The sequence below is a fragment of the Melanostigma gelatinosum genome (assembly GCF_949748355.1).
Source record: "Melanostigma gelatinosum genome assembly, chromosome: 18".
NCBI classification, from domain to species: Eukaryota; Metazoa; Chordata; class Actinopteri; order Perciformes; family Zoarcidae; genus Melanostigma; species Melanostigma gelatinosum.
In genome coordinates this window covers 13820275-13840665 of record NC_136651.1, presented here as the reverse complement: position 1 = coordinate 13840665, position 20391 = coordinate 13820275, and the positions used below count along the sequence as shown (strand labels likewise).

The following is a 20391-nucleotide window of genomic DNA, read 5'->3' as shown; positions in this document are numbered from 1 at the left end:
CATGAAGTCAAAATGCAAAACGTTTCGCAGCTAATAAACCAACATCATTGCAAACCCAGCACAGTGATCATCTGAATGTTTACTAAGTTGTGAGTGTAGCACTAAAAAAAGGATATCAGAATGTTGAGTGATTGGTGCTCCACTTCATCCTTGATCACTGCAGAGGTAAACTGCTTTGCATATTTGTTTGGCTATTTCTACAGGATACACAGGGGCTGGTACGATATTTGGATGCAAATTATGCAAAACGTTTTGTGACCATGAACAAAGCAAACATTCATATATTCCTTATATTTACCAGAAATAAAGGAAAACCAGGAAGTAAATAGATTACGCATATTTTAAAGGTGCAACAAAATAAAGTAAAGTACAAGAACCATCTTCATTTACCCTGCTGGAAGATGAAGAGGAGGAGGTGGGAAATGAAACCCCAGATGAAGAGTCTCCTCCAGGGAGAATGCAAGCGGTGGCAGAAAAACACCAACAGAAAGAGAAGAGCGATAAGAGACTGAGTGTGACTGGGTCCTCACTCAGCAACAATTCTGTCTGCTATTCTCTTCATTGTGTTACAGCATATTCTTCTGTGGTGTCTACCATTGATTTTGGTTGGAATAGGCAGACAGTGGTTTCAGAGTAATGTGCTTGAAGAGGAAGAGAAGTCTATCTGAGGACCACAGGAGGAAGACTACTGAGCTGCTGAACACTAATGAGGAAATGGAGGCAAGGTAAGCTACTGATGTAATTACAATTCAATTCAACTTCAAACTATATTCCAAAGCTGCTCAGTTTTCCTACTGGTGGTAAAACTACTGGTGCTGTCACCACTATGAGCTGTTGTTCTCTGTACCAGGACAAACTAGACAAAGAAAACCTGAATTAGTGTCTTTCAAATTGAGCTACAAGTGGAAGTCGAGACAGTAAATGAACACGGCAGGTAAATATACACTTAAAACTAATGAGTTTTAGTGACATCTAGTGTTGAACTACTGCAAATACATGAAGTTCCTGAGAACACAAGAATGATCCAGTGACTTTCGCACTCCTGAGTAATTATTCCCCCCACTGGAGAGAAGTGGTAGTGACAGGAAAGTTCCTGAAGACTCTGGACCTCCTCCAGTTAGAATATAAAAGCTGGGACAGAGGGCAGGCTGGAACCAATGATCCTCTCTGCAGACCTAACAATCCGTTGTAGTCTGTTTCTGTCCTGTTTGGTGGCCGATCCAAACCACACAGTGATGGAAGAACAGAGAACAGACTGGATGATGGTCTGAGACATGAACATTATGAACAAACACGATCCACCTGGTGACTCACTGCTCAGGAGTAACAGCTCTGTAGAGTGGAGAGCTGTGGAACAATTAAACACTTACTGCTAATACTGGTAATAGATGTCATGTTGGCATTATAAAGTTATCTTAAACAGCAATTGTATCAAAAGTATGCTGTTCATTTACAGATGAAATAATTGTTTCCCGACCAAAATATAAGTGATAATATGAAAAAAAGTAACACACTTCATTAAAAACGTGACAAAAACATATTAAAATTTGATTTTGTTTATTTATCATGCAAAAACATCGATAATAATCTGTTAACACTTGTATGGAACACAGTTCTTATACATTGCTTCAACAGCATGCCAATGAGTCCATGTCCTCAGGTTTGTCCTGTGTGCCTTGTGTCTGTGAACACACACTCTGCTGTGTCTTCTCCTCCAAGCTCCTCTTGATAGTCAGCTCTCTCTCAGCCTCCTCCTCACATGGAGCTTTGGCAGCCTGGATGCGGAGCTTCCCGTCTGGATCCAGGTAGCAGGTGAGGGCCTCAGGGTGCGGCCCTTCAGGCAGATCAAACTCCTGTCTGAACTCCTGGCATCTGTAAGAGTAGGAGCCTTCCCCGTCCTCCTGCTTCTTCTCTGTCTTCCCGCTGACTCTCAGCTTGCGGCCCACCTGCCTGACAGACAGATCCTCTGGGGAAAATCTTCGAGTGTCCAGGGTCAAGCCAAAGTGCTCTCCCTCTCCCTCCAGCTGGCAGGAGACCGGCTGCAGGGCCGCATTGGTTTGGAAAGGCTCCGTCTCCTCCAGGATCTGGTGTTGAAGTTCGTCCATCAGCTCCAGACTGCTGCGGAGCTCCTGTAGGTTTCTCTGCAGTAGATCCTGCTGGTGGAGCAGAGGTTTGACCTGTGACCACAGACTGCGTACAGGCCAGTCGTCCATGAATGGACTGAGGGCAGACTGGAATCCATGAGAGCACAGCATCTTCAGTGTGTCTTTAGTCTTGAGTCCTCTTGTTAAAATGTCTTCTCTTCTGTGTTGCTTTCTGTCTCTGCAGTGGGACGGTCCCAGCTTTTATATTCTAACTGGAGGAGGTCCAGAGCCTTCAGGAACTTTCCAGTCACTACCACTTCTCTCCACTGGGGGGAGCTGCTTCTCTGAGTTGCAGACGTCACTGGATCGTTCCAGATCGATCAGGAATGCTGCTGTTTGAAATAAACTGGGGCCATTAGTACAAATGAAGATTTTACCCACAATACAGAATCAAGTAAAAAAAATATGATATCTGAAATGTACAGTATTTAGTTCCAGAGTGTCATCAAGTGTTATGAATTATAAATATTTCCAATAATGCCGTTCTCTAATCTTCAAAAATCAGCACGCCGTTATGTCATTTTAAATTTGTGTGTGCGTGTCTCTGTGTTTTTTCTTTTTTGCAATAAGGTTATGTTCCAAAAATAAATACGCGCTTTCAAAATTCGTTTAAAATGTCAAAGATAAAAAATAATGAAAGGTCGCGTTTAAGTTGAAGAAATAAGGATTCAAGGAATTCAGGGAACACAAAAAGATATCAGCGAAACATCTTTTTAATAGAGACCTTTTATTTTCTTTTTTCTATCATACGTCTACGAATGTAAATAGAAATAGGGTGACTCCTACGTTGCCCTGCAGCTACTTCCGAGGGAATACCAGGATCCAGGAGAGACAGCCTCTACAGTGGATGTTTGGTCTTTTGAGTGTCTCGGATGAAACACAATGTTTGTTTCATGTCTCAGCATGAGACTGTACAAACTTATTTGTTATGTTCTGCACATCATTTCCTCACATCCTCTCATTTCGTTTGCACATGCATCCACTAGATAGCAGCCTTTCCTCACATACACATTTACCAGCAGAACTATCCTCCAAACAACCAGCTGCTATCCACCACTAGTTGTCAGCCTAGTTTAACAAAAGATCACATTCATTTACTGACACATGAATAAAAGCTTCCCTATACATCCATTATACACAGCTTCTAATTAACACTGTAACTGTTCATTTGTACTTTCCCCTCATTATTTCTACCACATATGCTGGTTTTAGTGTTGACCAAACACGAACATATTTATGTTATTATATAGGACATGAGTAAAATAAGTTATCAGCTGTTTCGTCTTTAAATACATATTTAAATGAAAAAAGTAAGTAAAACACAGATGAGTTGTTCTAAATGAGTTCTTCGGTGACCTGCCGTAGATGTGATATTGTGATATGATTGAATATTGGGGTTTTTTTCACTTGCTAATAGTTTCACACCTTTCATCTGCCAGGATTTAATTTATTTATCCGGTGTACTGAGAAGACTGATACAGAAGACTGCGCAATAAAGTAGGGCAACAACAACACAGAAGGCAGGATTTCAACCCACAGTCTTCTCTTCAACACATTTTTTTACCTCCAAAAAAAAAAGAAAGAAAAGAGGATCAAACCTGTACTGGCAAACACAGCGCTTTGCAGCTCGGGGATATCGTGTCAAGGCTGGTGTCAGTTTTGACACAAAAAGAGAAAATATGAGTTTTTTGAGGTTGGTGGGGGAGATACTTTTTTTCTCCAGGCGCTCACCTTTGGATGAACTCCCCAAAGTGAAGGCAGGCTAGAATTGAGGAAGAGGAGAACGAAAGATAACGGAAATAGAGGAAGGATGAGGAGGAGGAGGATTAGGAGGAGAAAGCAAGGCTGCCATGTAAATCATCCGCATTGTTCTCCTGATGCTGCTTGTATGCACAAACACACATATATTAAAGACGCCGGGACAGCATCAAAACACACACGCAGACGCGCACACCCACACACACACACACACACACACACGCACAAACTTGTACTTTCTTGTTCCTGTCTTAGTTTGTCCCTCACGAAGATGGTTTTTAATGCGCCATGATCCCCCTCTCTCTCCCCCGAACACATAAAAGAGATATCCTTCTATCTGTGTAAGTGGTTCTGACGGCCACCAGCTCATCACAAACACACACACACACACACACACACACACACACACACACACACACACACACACACACACACACACACACACACACACACACACACACACACACACACACACACACACACACACACACACACACACACGTAGAGCCGCCAGCTCATCAGCATGCAGTTATTCCTTTGGCGCTGGATCGCAGGCTGTTAATTGGCTGCCAAGCAGAGTGTGTGTGTTTGTGTGTGTGTGTGTGTGTGTTTGTGTCTGTACTGCAGAGCCGGGGTGGCTTAGAAATTCCCGTCACGTATCCGAGCCTCGATTAAGACGTTGCTCCAGTTTTCGAACAGACAGACATGTGGGGTAGAGAGGTAGAGAGGGGTGGGTGGGGGTGAGAGGATGCAGCAGGGGGGGGGGGAGAAAGATGAGAGAACACCAGAGGAGGGATGGGAGGTGATGAGGCGGGACTGCAACGGAGGGGGGAAAAAAAAGTGAAGGGCGAGTGAGAGAGAGGTAGTGAAATGCTGCAGTGGTTCTGTGTGTGTAGGACCCGTAACTGATAACTCTCCTGTACTGCCTTCCTTATCTCCATTATTGAGTTGCAGGAGAGGAGGAGTTATTCCAGGCGTCTAGTGGAGAGTTCCAGAGGTAAACAGCCTGTTCCTTTCCTGCAGTGTTGGGCGACTGGCACTGGTGCACCTCCGGAGTTTTGGAACGGCATCTCCTGGTTGAATCTTCAGTACAAAGAACTGAGTGGGAAAATGTCGGATCCATTGATTAAAACGTCAACATCCCAAGTGAGTTGGTTGTGAACAGTGATTTGTAATGTTTTTTGGAAAGCACTGACTTTGAGGTGAAAAGATACTGATTCAGAGTCAGCGGCTCCTCACACTTCTCAAACTCCATGAGTGAGAGTGACAGAGAGAAACAGTTAGCGGAATAAATTATGGACAACATGAAGAAAACTGCGAGAAGCTCGGTACGATCATATATTAGAAAAATAAGAAAAAGTGAGCAAAGCAGCTACACAAAAAGACATGCACACACGGTGTGTCAGGGAGCCGGCAGGGTGATCATTTAAAGGTGCTGAACTTTTGGTTTATCCCCTAATGAAGCCATGAGAGACTGCTCGATGTTTCTGGGTCACACGATACACAAACTCGCTTTCAAATGCATGTGCATATACTGTACACACACACACACACACACACACACACACACACACACACACACACACACACACACACACACACACACACACACACACACACACACACACACACACACACACACACACACACACACACACACACACACTTCAGTGCAGATCGCCTGTTATGCAATCATGCCAGAGAGAGTGAGAGTGAGACAGAGGACAGACACCAGGCAGTAGCACATGTCTCACAGCTGTCAGTCAGACACTGACTCCATGTTGCTCTTTCCCAGCTGCAGAATCCAAATGGCTTGTTTTGGTTTGGCGCTGACAAAAAAAAAAAAAAAATCATTTGTTTAAATATTTTGATTTGAACCAGAGAGGCTTCATCATTTCATGCCAAGTCAGACGGGGTTGGTAGAGAACGACTGCTCAGCGGCTTTGCAACAGACAGAAACAAAGCTTTGTTGGCGCTTGAGCCGACCCTCGGTGGCATGGAGTCAATGGTAGCACAAGCTCGCAGCTCCTTAACCAATGACATTAAAAATGACCATTAGTATGGAATTTAATAAGATCAATCAAATGATACCGTCTCCCCTAATTTAACTCATTTGTTACCTTTTTTTTTTGTGAGGTCAGAGAACAGGGTTAATTCAAGAACCTGCTGTCTTTGCTCTTTTGTGAAAGCATTTGCGTTTGTCTCGGCTGCGGTGACCTTGAGTCTCCTTTATTTCACATGACAGTAAAAGTAAACGTGCCCCCCCCCCCCTACTATTGAGGACCCGCCGGGTGAGGGTGTGTGTGTGTGTGTGTGTGTTTGCGATGGGCTGTGATCTAAGTGATCTCAAGGTGCTATCATGTTTGTTTGATGGAGGATAATTAAATAGGTAATAGAAACCAGCCGGCTCTCATCACTATCGATTCATTTGCAGCACACACACACACACACACACACAAACACACCCACACACACACACACACACACACACACACACACACACACACACACACACACACACACACACACACACACACACACACACACACACACACACACACACACACACACACACACACACACAATACCCTAAAGCCTCTGAGATGTGTGATACTCCCACATCAGCTATCAACAAGCTTTCATGTTTCAATGGGTCTGTTTAACCTAATCCACATTAGCCCCCATCCTTCATCCCCCCCCCCCGCCACCACAAATTCTACAGTGCAGCGGTACAGATCCATATGCCGAGCCCATCACTGAAACGTGTTTGTTTGATGAAAAATCAAACCAACAATCCCACAAAAGACCCATCCCTCACCACAATCATTCTCTGGTCTTTAGATCCGTGAATCCGAAATCGAAACCAAACCACTGGGGTGATCAGGACTGTAAGGGAGGAAGACATCTTGAAAAAAAATAAAAATACCAAGACGTTCACCGCAAATTAAACCATGACAACTCCTTATAACAAGACTGCTGCTGATAATACTATGCTGAATTTTGCAATTCAAAAGTGCCATTACAAGGTCACATTTTGGTTGTTTTCTGAGGAATGAACATCAGGTAACATCTGTATTTGAGGGAGAAACCACTATAATCACAAAATATATTTATATTTTTTTCAACTTTCAACTTCTAAGGGTTTCTACTAATGCAAGTAGTTTTGGGTTGTGTCCAAAATCACTTGTTTGTTCACCCATTCACTAAAGCTTGAGGTTTCAGACACTTACTCATCATTGTCACATTGCATTATCACGGACCTGTAGAGTCGCGTCGATAATGGGATGTGATGCATTGCATTGTGGGATTTTTAGCAGAAAGTTGTGGGAACGCAACAGACATGACTTTTCTTGTTTCATTGTGGAATTTATGAGGGTACAATATAATGAAGACATTGACACACACTACGCTATGATAAATAGAGAGTGATGTCGAACACAGCCATGAGAGAGTTCTGACACACCTCAATGGGAAATTCAGTATTAGAGTGACACGATTTTCTTTTTCATATATAATGTTTGAGAAATTATTGAAGCAGAAAAAAACTATTTCCGTTATCTCCCATTCTGTTGGGTTGCCAGTAGATGTTTCAGGGGTAAACATCTTATAACCTTAGCACACAAAACAGAAATTGCGTGTACGCCTTGACATTACTGTGTGTTAGAGTGAAAATATGCCTTTTGAATTCGGCAAACTGACCCTTTAATTATTTCCTTTTACCATTGACCGGCAGCCTTACAGTGATTTGGGATTACATTTTGGAATTTGAAATGCGGAGTATACCTTTAAGGTGATTTAAAAAATCTTGCTGAAAATACTTGATGCACTTTTTTTTTTAACCCATAGTTTAGCTAACAAGACTCCCTGAACACACTTACAAACATATGTATTTACATTTATAGACCGATCTGTTCAAAAGTAAAGCGCCTGCTGTGTTTGCCTCTTCGTAGTGCATCATTCAATTTAACGCCAGCGTCATGAACCGCAACACTTTACTCTGCTCCATGTGCGCCTTTGTTCTCTACACGTGTTTGGCTTCTGTTCCCCCGCGGTGTGTTTTGCTTGTCCATGTATCTGTAAGACAATGATTAGCTGTGATGAATGATAGTGACCCAATAATTGTGACAAGGACACAACATTAACATTGAAGCAGGAACAATGGCTCTGCAGCTGCGTGTTCACTGCATTATTCAGACAGGATGGATGGATGGAGAAAAGGGGAGAAAAACAGGGAGTGGGAACAAGAGGGGATAGGAAGGAAGGAAGAGATGAGGGAGGGAAAGTGGGGATGGGAGTGGGGCTACGTATGGAGCGATTTATGGATGGGAATAGAGCGGTGGAGGAAGGGAGAGAGGGAGGGAGGGCAGATGTGATGTACAGTAGAGATGGATGCTTGGAGGGAGAATAGGTGGAGAGGGCTGGGGATGAACTAACAAAAGGAAAGGTGAGGTGGAGGATGTGTCTGAATGGGTGATGTATTTGGGTGGTATCTGTATGATATGGAGGCATTAAGTCGCGCAATATATGCATTATAAAGGGGATAACATGACATGAAGCTTAATCGACTTTGTGTAGACTTTCGTCCATATCTTTTTTTTAACTGTACAAAAAAATCATGCCAGTTATTCAATGGATACAAAAATTGTGCACCATGGATTCATTTTTCTATTCAAAGGGTACAGTGCAAATATTTGCATATTTCATGCAATATTGATGTGACATAAACTGATGTTGGAGTACATTTTTCGAAAAACATTTGCTCTAATTTTGTGTCATTGTCGGATTCTCTTTGTAGCTACTTCAGCAACTAATTATGTCACTACATTTAGTCGCCAGCACATCTGGAGGAAATGTCTTAAAAGAACAATAAGACCACACACACACACACCCAGCCCCCACCCCCGCTGCTATAGGATCTATTAGTGGAGACACGATGGGGACACATAGATAAAGCCTCTCATTGCCAGAGTACTGATCTGTAATCACCACTGTCTTTTAACAAGGAATAAGACAAACTGGGCCCAGAGGACTGGTATCTGATGCTAAAGCAGTATCCGTTCACTCAATCTCTGCGGCGTCTTATCTCCATGTGAAATATCCTGTTTACATTGCTGTCTGGCCTTTAATTCTATGTGTTTATTCCCCTGTTAAATAGCCCAAAACAGACCATGTATATTCTAGATTTGAAAGAGCCAGTGGTGTTTCACTATTTGAAGAATTCATTTCGATAAATGAAACTTTCTTGATATTTAATAGAATGTTCTACTTATTTGTTTTTGTTGATACAGGATGATCTCAGAAGGCTTTTTGGCCGATGAGGTCAGGAGGTTCGGTATTGCAGTTGCTGTATTTGGTCCTATCATGGTCTATTCTAAGTTTAGCTCGATGTTAAAATTTGTTCCGTCTTGCCTTTGGTGTCAGCGAGCTGATAAAATATGCATGGTTTGGACTTTTCACCTTTCCGGTTTTTATTCCTTGTATAAATCAAAGGAAAATGGATCCTTTTATGGTTGGAGCTCATCCATGTTTGATGTGCAGCCAGGAGGGAGACCTAGATAATAGAAGCTATCAGAGACATACAGCACTCTGTGTGTGTGTGTGTGTGTGTCCTCTTTCAGATTCTGTTTCATTCCCAGGCATTAATGGACTTGAATGTATTACGGCCATACACTTTCAGTAGGTCTGACACTGAGTTAAATGAGTTCACACACACACACCCACACACATATAGATGATTGTATTTCATAACCGTATTTAAAATTTGACTCCAATAAACACAACAACATGAGACGGAATAAGCCACTGCGCCGAATGAGGTCAAGCAGTCGAGACTTTGTTTTTCCTCTACTTGAGACAGATGTTAAAAGCAGAAAGACATTTGAATTGTCTGCTCTGAAATGTGCCCGCCTCAACCTTCTTCATTCATTCATTCATTCAGACAAATTCATCCGTTCAGAAGAATTCAAACATTCAGGGGGGGGGGGAATAATATCACAAAGGGAAAAGCACAGAGTGATCAAAGCACAGCAAAGTGATTCATCGTCAGCTGTGGAGTGGCAGCTGATCGTCGCCACAGATACTTCACTCATATCTGTGACGACACACGCAGCCACTGTGGGGCACAAATCAATAGTCATTTTACAAACATGATTTAACAATGACTCATTACACACTGTAGTGAGCACTGCTTTTGAACCAAATGTCAGACCGGGCAGCTATTTCTCAGTGATATGTATCAATGCAACCGTTTTTGTTAGCTAAATACATATTGCCAACCGGGGTATTTTATTTCAACCATAGCAGCAAAACCTTAATTCTGAACATACACGCAAACTGTTTTTGTCCTGTTTTCTTCATTGCAATGTCTGCATGAAGGCAGTTAAGGTCTTTTAGGCCACTAAAATGATTTGGATAAATTAAGATTTAGCACTTAGATAAAGTTTTGGAAAAGTTACAGCCAAGCATAAAAGGGAAAGTCTATTTACAGATTACACTGCATAAGAAAAAGAAAAGCCGCATTAAGCCCTTTGAGACTCCAGAAGGAGTTGCATAAAGTCTTTTGGGGATGGACAATACAAGTTAGGTACCACTGGGCACAAAGGGGCCATGTTTTGACAAGGAAGAAGGATGTGTGTAATGAAAAAGATGATCTATAGTTCTGCTGTCCATTGTGAGTGAGTGGCAATGTTATAAGAGCAATGTGCTGATGTCCAGCCAAATAAATGATTCCCCCCCCTTTTGGATCACATTACAGCAGCAGTTCACACATTTAATTACACACTTTTACAGAATGATCCATCTTTCCAGCTAATAATACCCCAAAAGAACGGAGGGGAACGGTGTTTCATTTGTTCTGCTCAAAGCATTGACAAATTTAAAAACTCCCACCAGAGACAGTGTCGCAAGTCTCTCACGATGATCCACAGACATTGCTGCCAACTATTTTTAATACGATTATTTCTTCAGTAGACTTCATTACACATAATATGATGAATTACAATATCTGGTGCTGAGCAAGATGCTTTCAAATATGCAACAGACATAAAGGGAGACTGACTGAGAGAACACAGTTCACGCTCAAATGCGCACACACACACACACACACACACACACACACACACACACACACACACACACACACACACACACACACACACACACACACACACACACACACACACACACACACTTTTCACTGAAATACAATATCCAGGCGATGCATTGCAGTCATTAGTTTGTCTATGCAGAGCGCAGTGGATATTTGGATAAATTGGGCGCTTCTCACAGACAGTCACAGCTATTAACTCTAGTTTATACATGAGGAAAACCACACGTTTTCATATAATGTACTGTAGAAAGTGGGTGTCCATTTTTTCCGTAATATGACGAGAAAATCACATTTTCATGTAAAAACTACAGAACTGCTGCTTCACATTTTTTGTGCTCTATTGTGAGTCAATTTAGATTTTTTTTTTTAAATGCAAGCCTATAATCATCTTCTGTATACTGACACTTTCTGGGATCAAAGGATTTGTTATTTAAGGATTGGAACTGATTGAATTTTAATGAACAGAATACGACCTAATTACACATTTAAGTGAACGGATCCAAACTAACATACATTGAATTAATTGAACATACTCATGCAGATTTGAATCATCCCCCTAATGATGAAGATCAGCAGATTAACTATTGAATATAGTTAATACTAAATACGGTTAATTAATGAAGATATTTGAAATTAAACAAATAAAAAATTGTTGTGACATGTTTAGACTGAGAAACATCTGGCTCCGCTCTCCCTCAGGCTGCTTTCACAGGGGGCTGCTGCTGCTTTGCATTACTGTATACGACATGTATACGACATGAGCAGGTGCATTGTGCGAGCACCACTGAGAGGGTAATCACTATCACAAGGTTAATAAACAAAGTTATGTGGCTTTGTAATGAGGAAGCAGCAGTGTTGTAGTGGATCCGACATAAAAAATAGCGAGGAACCTCTAATGAACCCTCCAGTCCAGTTATTTGTGTGACATTTCTCTGAACAATTTGTTTGCATGCCATCATATCACTTTTACATACTAGCAATTAAAGTGGCAGTCAAAGAGTGACACACAAAGCTTGCCTTTAGATTGTTAATAAAAAAGTAAAGCGTACAGATTTGTGTTGGCTGAGTTTCACAATTTGATCTGGAACTGCTGCATGATTGAATTGAATCAGACACCTTTAACACATTCAAAAGTAAAGTGACTGCAGGTCCATTCTTGCCACGCTATCCCCAATGCTGCTCCACATACACACGGGCTTGCACAGATTTACCCGTGCATGGCCAGGCTGATTATGGAGAATGTATGGCAAGCAGACGCTGTGGAGGACAATCACCGCCCAGCCCTCAGTGAGTAATGTCTAAATAATTATCAGACGAGACAGCTCAGTGGGCAGGCAGCGCCTCTTCATTATGGAGCAAGGTTGAGGGGGCTAACTACCACCAAATACAGTATAACTCTTCAAATCTTTGTATGTACTGTAGATATATGTATTTTACATATTGTTTTTTTTTTTTAAATTGCATTTTCATAAAGTCACTGCAGATGATTGAACCTGGAAATGGGTTTCGTGACCATTCAAGACAATCACAAATGAAATTGTGCCGGATAAAGATGCTTGGTTTCGTGGAGGAAATAGGAACAAAGAGTGCGTGCCAAGTCACTTAAAACCCTGTGTGTGTGTGTGTGTGTGTCTGTGTGTGTGTGCGCCAGAGTGACAGACCTCATTAGACCCAGAAAAACAGCAACTGCAGGCTTGTGTGCGAGTTATTGTAGTTGTTATAAATATATTACCCCCCTGTGTCTCAGGTCAAATGCACTTTCAGCTCACCTTGACGGACCTTCTACACACACACACATACATGCGTGGATGCACATACACAGACTTAGATGCACACAAAGAGTCCTTGCACCAAAGGGACTTCACATTAGGGACATTTCTGCTCATATGATTGACTGCTTCGAATAAAGGACCTTGGAAAAACATCTGGGCGAGTGACAAATACGTCCCTCTGGCTGCCGTTGGTTGTATGAAGGAGACAGATACTGTGGGAGAGAGAGAGAGAGAGAGAGAGAGAGAGAGAGAGAGAGAGAGAGAGAGAGAGAGAGAGAGTGTGTGTGTGTGTGTGAGTTATCTTCAGTGCTACACAAATACCTGCCAGACTGCTACCGCTGTTGAGGTTTCTGTGTGATCGTGTGTGTGTGTGTGTGTAAACGTGTGTCCTTGCCAGCCACTTGACATCACACAGACCTCTCATGGCAGGCTCCTCGGATCAGTAGCAGACTGGATAAGGCCATTTACCAGCAGCTTATTTGGTCTGGGTCCGACCTCCTGTAACAGTTTAATGGGTGTTGAGGGTGGCTGCTACACGGGGGAAAGAAAGCGAGCGGCTATATCTGGCCATATGCACCTTGAGGGCCCGTCTGCATGAGAAGTGATTGCAATTGCATTTGGACAGCTGAGGGGTCAGGACCTGGACATAACAAAACCATGATGCCAGGAGAATGCAAGGAGAATGTTTTTACTGTAAAATTGTACAAGTGGAAATTATAATTTCTTTATCAATGACAATATCGGATCCCAAAGCCTGCCCAAACAAGAACGCTTTTTAATGCTCACAGATGGCAAGTGGACTGTTACACTTGCTAAATTTATTCATGAAATGATTTCAACGTAAAAAACAAAACAAGAACAAAACTTTACATTGCAAAGACATTTTTTGTAATTGAGATTCATATGTAAGGGAAATGCTGTATGGGTCTTTTTACAGTATCTACAGAAAAGGCAAGCATGCTCACACGAATAGATGCACACAAAAACAAGCAGCTACTATTTCAACTCAGGGGAGGATGTTTTTTCCCGGAAAAAATTAAACAATATATGGTCAAGTATGCTTAAAAACAGCACTGCCATTTTTAACACCCAGTCCACTATAAAATCTGCAACGGCACCAACTATTGACTTCAAAGTACTTCCTGCAACCCTTTTTTTTTTGCAGGACTCTGACAATAAACCTTTTCTTTAGACAAGCAAATTGCACAAAATGTCATCAATTAAATGCCAAAACAGGCACAAATATAGATGCACATGATCACAAACACATACACAGAGATTATGCATTATTATACACACAGACATGCTTACATTCCGACACACACACAGAAAACACGCTAGATTTGCAGACACCCAGACCATTACGCTGACAGCTAAGGTTCTGCTGAAGGTCATTCATAATGATTAAAAGAGGCATCTCTGCAATGATTTTCAAATGACCCTCGGGACGCCTCGACCACTGACACTTCTTCAATAGAAAATTAGTTTATGGCGCCCTGGGATAACCGACTTTAGTCTGACACAGTGACAGTGTAATAGAGAGGGATATACCGTAAAGAGCAGTCGACTGGGGGCAGAGATTTAAAGGCAAGCAGAAAGCCAGACATGAAGACCTAATAGAGTCACAAACTGAATGTCATAGATATGAAGATGCACAGGCATGGAGCAGTCGGGCAGACGGCGACGGTCAAAACAGAGAGAGGCAGACGAGCAGGAGGGGCGGGTATGTGAAGACGTGGATGCATACAGAGGGACAGCCGGGCTTGCCCAAAGCCAGACACCCGTCCACCCGTCCAAGAACAATCCCAGTCAGCACCAGTGGGAATATGGCCCCAGTGCAATCCCAACGCACACAGGAGTGCCGCGCACACACACACACACACACACACACACACACACACACACACACACTCATATCCCGCAGCTCTTTTCTTCAAGGCGCTGATACAGAGGTTTTGGTCATAGCCACGCTGATGGTGTGATGGTTAATTTCACCTTTATACACTTTATGTGTGTGCAAGTGTAATAATCACCTTGAGCCGTGCAGGCGATGGATTCCCCCAGAGATCAGCCAGCCTTGATTTTACATAACACACACACACACACACGCACACACACACACACAACCATTTGGTGCCGACATTTACATATAAAGTACTTTAGCAATGGAAGAACTGCATCACCCTCACACATGATTCAAGGTTAACAAAAAAATAATGAAAAGGTGTGTGAATTAGATTTTTGTTTTTTAAACGTCATAATGATTTAAAGTCAACACCACCCAATGACCATTCACCCCATTCTGTGTATGATTTTGTTTGCAAAATCATATATAGGATCCTTGCATATCGTACGCTAATTGTTAGCAAGGCTCTCACCCCCAGAGCGAACGCACAATAACGTGAGTCGCTGACATCAGCAGCTAATGCATCCGACAGACACATCATTGCCTGGTCTTGCATCATCGGGTTTTTAAAACATTGTGCATTTTGCAGAGCCTCACAGCTCATATCCCGATAGCCCAGCTATGAACTGCAGTCTACTGGATTGTGTTGTCGGCCATGATGCACCATTGACAGTAACTTTCGCCAAATACCTGAGGTATTTCGGGTGAATTTCTTCGGGCAGTATTTCATTTAATTGCAGTCAGAAACAGCCTCCGTGTCCATTAATCCATCTGGCTCATGTATCATTCCCTCTCAGTCTCCACCTTGACAAAGAGAGAAACTGCTGACTGGCTTCCTTGTTACCCTGACAATCGGCATTTCAACCAATAAACCGTGTCTATTTGCATAGCCTGGAAACATCTTTCCGCAATTAAATTGTTGGGGCTGAAATAGCTCGTTACATGTCAACCAACAGGGGATATAAATGCAGACAAAACACAAATCCTAACAGTAAAGTTCACAGCCTGTAGGTTGCTCTATTAACTGGTGAAGATGAGCATTGCCAGTAAAAAGCTACAATGCTGCATGCATAAAACATATCATTACTAATTGAAATATGTTCTAAATGAGTATGAATCTAAATCCAGGCTCCACATTGCCAGATAAGCCTTTGTTTCCGACATTGGCCACTTTCCATGAGGTGAACCTAAAACATGCATGAGTTGTCACTGAGGACAGCAAACAGGAATACAAATCAACAGAAACGCTCGAGGCTCTGCCAGACTGTATTCAGGCATAGCAGTGGTTGCAGCTAATTGCTAATAGAACACATGCTCACTATGACAACATTAAAATACTGACATTTAGCAGGTATAATGTTTACAGCTTTGCCATCTTAGTTCGGTACGTTAGCATTTGCTAATTAACAGCAAAGTCCAGCTATATTTGAAAAGAACGTTGTTTGTTTTAAGGGTATTTGTTCATAAACCAAAGTATTGGACACATTGACCAGATGGTGGCACTAGATTGGAAGTTAAGGGATCACAATTCATTGTAAGGTAGCTGTTGAGATATATCACTGGATACGCGTAAACTTTGACTTGTTGGTGGCACCAAAGTCTGTAGCATTCAGCCTGAGACCCTGGAGGACTCTACAAACTTTAATGGAAATCCATCCAATAGCTGTTGAGATATTTCAGTCTGGCCCAAAGTGCCACTAGTGTGGCTAAATGTGTAATGTAGTGAATATCTGTCCGTTCAACAGGTATTAGTAGAACACGGAAGTGCATTTACATGCAGTAGAACAATCAATTAACCCTACCTGTGGATGTGTTGTGTCATGCAGCAGCCCTGGCTGTAAGGCGTTGTAATGACATCCACCTCAAGAGTTGAATTTTGTTTTTTTTAAAGGTTTTATTGCAAAAATATAGAATTTGATAACACACTACAAAAACATCAACACAAACATAATACATGACAGTCTCAAAGACAAACCAACAGCACATCAATTGTATCGTTACTGTGCTTTCAAAAGATTCACAAAACAGTTATTCAGATCTTTAAAACCTTATGTGTGGAAAACTGATAACATGATCGTTGTCTTTGACCCGGGGAAAACCTAATAACCGCATACCTGCTTCTGTACGTTGGTACTTGGATATCTTGTCATGTGCAGCTTTCAATTGATGTCCGAATAAATGTACCCATTTTTCACTTCCTGAGAAGTTAACTATACAGCTGTGAAGTGGGTGGGGCCACATGGTAAAATAAGTATTTTTCTACAAATCTGCATTTGAAAGTTTGCTTTTAGCAAATAACTCAATCTTACTGAACGTTTGTCCATGGCTGTTGTCATGACACACATGTCATACTGTGTAAGTGTTGGAAATGTTCATACAGCCTGTCAAAAACAGTCCAAGGAAAACATTAGGACCGTTATTACGAAAACTGTGGCCCAGATATAACCCCGCCCACTTCTTTGCTTTTTGTTTTTGTGGTTATCAAAGACACCAACGCTATGTTTTTCATCATTAGAAAATGTCTTGAAACCAGTCAGATATCAGGTGAAAGCTTTTATGGTTGTATGCAAATATATTATTTTTGCTTTTAACATCAGGTATTGCTTTTCTACATTTGCTAGAATTCAGTTTAATGAGTACAAATGCAAGAACTTCCTCTGGAAATGTATGTGTATATTGATTGAAACTAGATGACCCTCTTCTGAAAGTCAATTTCAAACAACAAGGTTGTTTATTCAGATGTTAAATCAAACATGTTACTTCATGCAATTTGACAAGTTAGAGACGTGGCTCCTGCGTTAACACTTTACGCGTGGCGGATGGAGCTCCAGCCGACAGTCATTGTAGAGTAACAACACATCAATACATCTCTACAAGTCTCTGCTGGTTTGCTGTGCTTCGCTTCTTCCTGCTAAATGAAAACTGCTTAACAAGAGACGGGGAGGGTAAAATCATGCCATTGCAAAACTGCTGAGAATAAATCATTTGAATTCATGAAGGTGTTTTTTGCGCTTAGCTGTGGTAATGCTATAATGCCACAAACACTGAGACAAAATGTCTGGCTGAAGCTTGTTGACATAAAGGACTCGTGCTGTTGACGTTTGCACAAAGTCATATCATCCGCTCACCGTCACATTTCTTACGTTCTGAAGGTGCATCGTTGTGCCGGACACAATGTGGTGCTCTACATCAATGATGCTTTCGTTTTTAATATATATATGTAAACTTTATATATGTAACTTTGATTTGTTTTTGAAAATATTACCAATGCCTTGTGCTTAACTGTCAAATGTTACACTGTGGGAAGCATTGAGAATATGAAGTGATATACTCAGCATGAGGGAACTCCGTAATCATAGTAATTGTATAGTAAATCAATAAGAACTACTAAAGTCAGTCACCTGTAGACATCTTTAGTCAAACAAAAAGGGCACAAGATTTATCATAAAGTGCAAATTAAATTAGTTCCAACATACACATTGTCTGACATTCTTATTGCCTGAAGATATTGTTGGCAAAAAGTAAATCGATAGAAAGTTGGGGCACAATTGGGGCGTGGCATTTTGGCAGGGGAGGAAAAAAAAGATGGTGCTCGAAAGATGAGAGGCACTTATAAGGGTGTACTGTTCACCAATTGTTCATGGCCCAGGCATAGGTTTGAAAGTTGAAAAGGGTGGTTGTAAAAAGCCAATACCATGAAATTTGGGTGGGATCAAAACACTGAAACGTCATCAGATGCTGTGGTATTCACATGACTGAGACCACCCAGCACAGCTACTTCCACTGTACATGCCTTATACTGTCAAATATAAAAGGTGCACCATATTATTGATGCATTCCCCTCCCCGCTACACTAAAGATCTGCATAGCCACAATTGTCTACTTACAGTACAGATGTTTTACTGCTAAAAAGTTGGACGCACTTTTGAAGACAAGACTAAGACCTGCTTGAATAAAAAAAAATGACACTGTGATTTAAAAAGAAGGTATAAAAACCATAGATCTAATGTTGCAGAATGGCTCTTGTTCATATCGGATTGTATCTAATATTAATGCACAAACCTCCAAAATTACATATGTAGACCAAAGAGACTATGCAGATGTTTATCTTTCAAGCTGACTTTCACTCTGTTAAAACATTTCGACTTTTAAAAACACATACCCAAATAGAAGAACAATTCAAATGACTCACATTCTTTTAATGGAACCAGTCAAGAAGCATAATCTTGATCAGCAGGTGGAAAAGTCCAAAAGCCACAAGTGAGTTGACCATTGAGGCCTTTTTCTCTGACTCCTCTGGAAGTCAGCTGGAAGGTTTGAGTTTTAAAAAGCGAATCATATCCTCTAAAAAAGTGAAATACCCCTTTAAAACCGTACATTCTTCTTGTGTGCTTTTCTATACTTGCCACACAGTCAAATGATACCACTTCTTATAAAACCAGCTTTACAATCTCATTTCGTTTTTGACTCTTCAGCCACAGCATCTGCAGTGCACTGTGCACAACCAAGAAAATATTAGCATGTCATCTGCAAAGAGGATGAAAATATATACACACTGAACTCAGTTCCTGCTTAGGTGAACACAATGGTGAAAAGTGTCAAGTTCAAGCAATAAAGCACAGAGTAGCAATGTATAATATATCAGACCAAAGAGAAGTAAAGCAAGGGCTTGATCATTGACATCATTGTATACATTTAAACCACACCAGAAGTTCAGATACCAATCCCTGTGCACACACTCCTCTGGCTTTCAGAGACAACAGAGTAATCATCGCGGGCTCATTTAGGGCCGCTGGAAACATTTCTTGGTCTTGTACCAAAACTTGAAAAGGAAATACAATCACCAACAACATAACGTGACGATCTGATAATTCTGCGCACCCTTATATGGGGACAGATGTGCTGGTTGCCCCCACCAGACAGTGGCCCAGGTCTAAGTGGCAGGAATGCTGATTTAGAATATCTGTCACAAATGTACTAATGTGTACTACTCTGAGATGCTTGATCAATACCAACCTGTCCACATAATGGCAGACAGAAGAACAATGCTCCCTGCTTTAAATATATTACACATTATATACATGAAAGACATGTAGGCAGAGCTGCTCAGTAGTCCAGAGTATTAAGATGAAACAAACCGTCTACATAATTTTTACACGTAGAAATAGATGATTATCAAGTTGATCAATATTGCCTCCTTATTTTCAGCAGTGCCGCTCGTGAGGTTTATTGTGGTGTAGCAGACATGTGGTGGAGAGAGACTCTACGGCGTGGTGAACTGAATACATTGTTGAGGGTTTTCCGCGGTACCTGAAGGTTGTTGGTTTCTAAGTGAAGGCTTCATGAAAAACTGAGTGCACTCTTGAGTGAAGGCTGCGTTGGAATCCGAGAAGAGATCCCATTAGAATCAGAGTAAAGGTTCCATTAGAATATCAGTAAACAGTCCCACTGGAATCTTACTGGCGGTTCCATTGTCACATGAGCAAATGTTCCATCAGGATCAACGTTTCCATGAAATTAAATGACTGTTGGATTGAATGTTCCAGCTGAATCCTACCGGAAGTGCCGTTGAACATGTGGCATTTCCATTAGAACCTGTGCGACTGGTCCATTTTGAATGTCCGCCGTAAAGCCAGCATGTGAAGGTTCATCAGAATCTGGGTGAAGTATCCATTGGTGTTTCAGCACAGGCTCCAGTAGAAT

General features: G+C 41.6%; 1 protein-coding gene across 1 annotated transcript; it reads right to left on the bottom strand.

Annotated features, from left to right (window-relative positions):
- Window positions 1-1628: 1628 nt before the first annotated feature.
- Window positions 1629-2255, bottom strand: LOC306792337 (heat shock protein 30-like; the record flags this gene model as incomplete). Its single annotated transcript, XM_079289409.1, has 1 exon — window positions 1629-2255. The coding sequence occupies one exon, from the start codon at window positions 2253-2255 to the stop codon at window positions 1629-1631; it is 627 nt and encodes a 208-aa protein (XP_079145535.1).
- Window positions 2256-20391: the final 18136 nt, after the last annotated feature.